The sequence below is a fragment of the Silene latifolia genome, chromosome X (assembly GCF_048544455.1).
Source record: "Silene latifolia isolate original U9 population chromosome X, ASM4854445v1, whole genome shotgun sequence".
Lineage (NCBI taxonomy): Eukaryota > Viridiplantae > Streptophyta > Magnoliopsida > Caryophyllales > Caryophyllaceae > Silene > Silene latifolia.
Window position 1 is genome coordinate 149,261,569 of NC_133537.1, and position 3,913 is coordinate 149,265,481.

The 3,913-nt window shown below is 42.3% G+C and overlaps 1 protein-coding gene across 1 annotated transcript; it reads left to right on the plus strand.

The window, feature by feature from the left end:
* The first annotated feature begins 323 nt into the window (after positions 1-323).
* Positions 324-2,276, plus strand: LOC141618554 (uncharacterized). Its single transcript, XM_074435659.1, has 3 exons — positions 324-734; positions 816-1,030; positions 1,700-2,276. Exons 1-3 carry the CDS (start codon positions 324-326, stop codon positions 2,274-2,276), a joined length of 1,203 nt encoding a protein of 400 aa, XP_074291760.1.
* The last annotated feature ends 1,637 nt before the right edge of the window (positions 2,277-3,913 follow it).

The window sequence follows — 3,913 nt, forward strand, 5'->3', positions numbered from 1 at the left end:
CGGAGAACACGAGATGTGGGATGACGAATGTCAAGCCGCATTTGACAAGATCAAAGAAGTTCTATCTGCTCCATCCGTGCTTAGTTCACCCATAGCGGGATTGCCGCTATCCTTGTATCTAACAGTAATAGATACCGCGATGGGAGCAATGTTGGCCCAAGCTGTGGAAAAAGAAGAAAGGGTAATTTACTACATCAGTAAAAAGTTCTTAGAATATGAAGCTAAGTACACCACGTTAGAAAAAAACATGCCTAGCCCTAGTCTGGGCAACAAAGAAGATGAGACACTATATGTTGTGTTATAGTGTCAGTATATACTACAAAATGGATCCAATCAAATACCTGTTTGAAAAACCAGTATTAGGCAGAATTTCGAGATGGACTCTCATGTTAGCTGAATTCGATCTTAAGTACGTACCCTTGAAAGCAGTGAAAGGAAGGGCCGTCGCCGACTTCCTCGCTGACAATCCAATAGAGGAAGACAGTGTTACGGATATGTGGTCTTTCCCAGATGAAAACGTGCTTCATGTCGAAGACGAAGTATGGGATCTTTATTTCGATGGAGCATCGAGTGGCATGGGATATGGGGTCGGAATCCTCCTCATTTCACCAAAGGGAGAACATGTACCTGTACCCATCAAGTTCGATTTCCTCGCCACCAACAATGCTGCTGAGTACGAAGCATGCCTACTGGGTTTGCACAGTGCTATCAGTCTAAATATAAAGAGGTTACTGGTACATGGTGACTCATATTTAATCATTAACTAAGTAACAAGGTCTTGGAAAATAAAAAGTAATAGTCTGGCACCTTACCAGGCTAAGATAGAGGAAATGGAAAAGTATTTCGAGGAAATACACTATGTCCATTTACCCAGAGAAGAGAATCAATTCGCCGACGCTCTGTCTATGTTGGTAGCCTTGGTTAACATCCCAGATCATATAGACAGCATGCCACTATGTGTCGAACGAAGATCGGCACCATCATACATAAATGAGATTAATGGCACTGAGGAAGATGAGATCGAACCTTGGTACACATCAATCTTAAAATTTAAAGACACAAGAGAATAACCTAAAAACCTCGATGCTCGGGGAAAGCGAGCATTACGGATGCTCTCGACCCAGTTCGTCGAGGCTAATGGAGGGCAACTATACAAAAAGACCGCGCAAGGTGTTTATTGCGATGTATTGATCAAAAGACGGCCGACAAAGTCATGGAGGAGGTTCATGACGGGAAATGTGGACCCCACATGAATGCTCACATGTTGACTCGTAAGATCATGAGACTTGGTTATTACTTGACCATAATGGAAGCAGATTGCCGACATTATGTTTGACATTGCCACAATTGCCAGATAAGCAAATGTACAGCATGTACCACCCTTTACGCTATCTACCATGACATCACCTTGGCCTTTTTTGACCTGGGGGATCGACATTATCGGAAAGGTCAACCCTTCTGGGTCAGGAGGACATTGTTTCATTTTGGTTGCAATCGACTACTTCACGAAGTAGGTAGAAGCCAAGTCTTATAAAGTGCTAAAAGCAAAGCAAGTAGCACAGTTCATTCAAAATGAGATCATTTGTCGATATGGGACACCCCACGAACTCATCAGTGATAACGGGACCCATTTCCAAGCTGAAACGGAGGTTATACTCGAAAAGTAAAAAATCAAGCACCATAAGTCATCACCATACAGGCCACAGACAAATGGGGTTGTAGAAGCTGCCAATAAAACACTTACAGCCATTTTGAGGAAAATGTCTGATAACTACAAAGATTGGCCATTGAAGATACCCTTTGCCTTGTGGGGATATAGAACTTCAATCGGAACAGCCACGGGGGCAACCCCGTACTATTTGGATTATGGGATGGAGGCAGTTCAGCCCATAGAACTAGAGGTACCATCCATAAGGATATTACTTAAGAGCCAAGTTCCTGAAGCAGATTGGGTCCAAGCCAGATATGACTCTTTGGTTTTACTGGATGAACGACGCTTGAACGCATTGTATCAGGTTCAACTCTATCAGAAAAGGATAGAAAGGGCTTTTAATAAGAAGGTGAAACCTAGAAAAATCAAAGAAGGAGATTTGGTGTTGAAATCGATTCATGCACTACTGCCAGTAGACCCGAGGTGTAAATTTAAACCAAATTGGGCAGGCCCGTATTTAGTGAAAATAAATCTGATAGGAGGAGCGGTTCGGCTGACTGATCTAGATGGAAACGACTTTTCGAATCCTACAAATCTGGACCAGTTGAAAAAATACTATCCCTAAAGACCTCATTCTCAAATGTTATGAAATAAAAATTCGGATTGCATTTGTATTTGAGTCTAGTTTCAAAGTCTAACATTCGTTGTCTCTGTATTATGAATTATGAAATATGAACCCGGTTTGATTCTGTTGAAAAGCAGATACGTAGGCAACTCTTTAAAAGAGTACATCCGAAAAAATGTAATTCTAAATGTAAAACTGGGAATTTCTAATAAATAATACTTCCTTTATTTTTTTTAATAATTCCGGGCGAAGCCCATGGTGGCTAAACCATCTAGTAATAATAAAACATAATATAATGGCTATCTATCACTCATATAGCCGAGTCATGTAAACCATCACGAGACTAAGTCTCACCCATATTCACTCTAGCCCGTTTCTTCGGAGGAACTACACTTTCTTCACGCGGGCCCAGTCTGTCTTTTGCACTTGGTCGGGGACCCAACCTCTCAGCCAATGTCGGCCCGTCATCGGCCTTTACCCCCAATCTTTTCCAAACGCTTGAGACCTTAGGATCATCTTTAGGGTTTTTGTTACTTTTAGGTTCAGACTCGGTCGCAGTTAAATTCATTTCAAAGAATGCTCGATTTTAGAGGCTTTCCTCATAGTACTTCCAGTCTACAACATCATCCTTCTGAAGTTTCCTTCTGATTTCGGGGGAAGTTTCTTTGACCCATCATAAGTTTGAAGGAGACAACCATGTCGAGCGAATTAGCTTGGGCACGCGCCATAAGGTCTTGTGGTGCCAGGCATAGAGCCACACCTGACAACGAGAGTGAGTGAGGTTGAAGGGCAGTCCTGGGGCTGTTTTCATCAAGGGAATCATTTGTGGCCGGCCAAATTGTCGAAGAACACGGTCCAGATAAATATAGATAGGGTGATCCAAACCCAATAGAGGAATATGTCTTGTCTTATAAGCATCTTAAAGGCCTGTGAAAGAGTCTATAGCCAGCTAGCGTAAGACCCACCGAACATGGGACCCTACACCAGTAGTGAGCACTTCATGCCAATAAGCAGTCGTCCTATTCAATTTGCACCTCAGAGGCCGACTTATACAACGCCTCACATGATACTTCTCGGGGAGGGCAGAACAATCAAACAATCCAAGGTGATCGAAGAGCCATACCTAGTAAAGGAAGGAAGTGAATAAGGAGGAAAAAAAAAAAAATAAAAAAAAATCAACAAAAAGAGCGAAAAAAAGAAGAAGAAAGAGGGAAAATAAGGGCAAAACCTGTAGAAGTCGGGATGATCCAGTATAAGCAGCGGTCGGGTTAGCCTTTCTGATATCTAACCCATTAATGGTCTCAGCCAATATAATCCAAACCGGATTTGAGTGGCTCTCCATCTGCTCCATGACCCCAATGAGCCTAGTTTGACCTTCACTAGAAGGGATCTCTATCCTTCCTTCAAAGCAATAAAGATGTAATAAGATAAGTCCAAAAACCCAACGACGGTAAACTGTAGTAATTGCAGGATCATAGGCTTTTTGGAACTTATGGGCCAGTGTGAGTAAATTTACTCTCTTCCCTTTTACGATTCTACGGGCTTCGTCACGGGACAAGCCCAAATAATCTCGGTATTTCCTCTCCCAATCCAGAATGGGATCGGGAATTACAGGTTCTTGTACATTTTTCCACCCT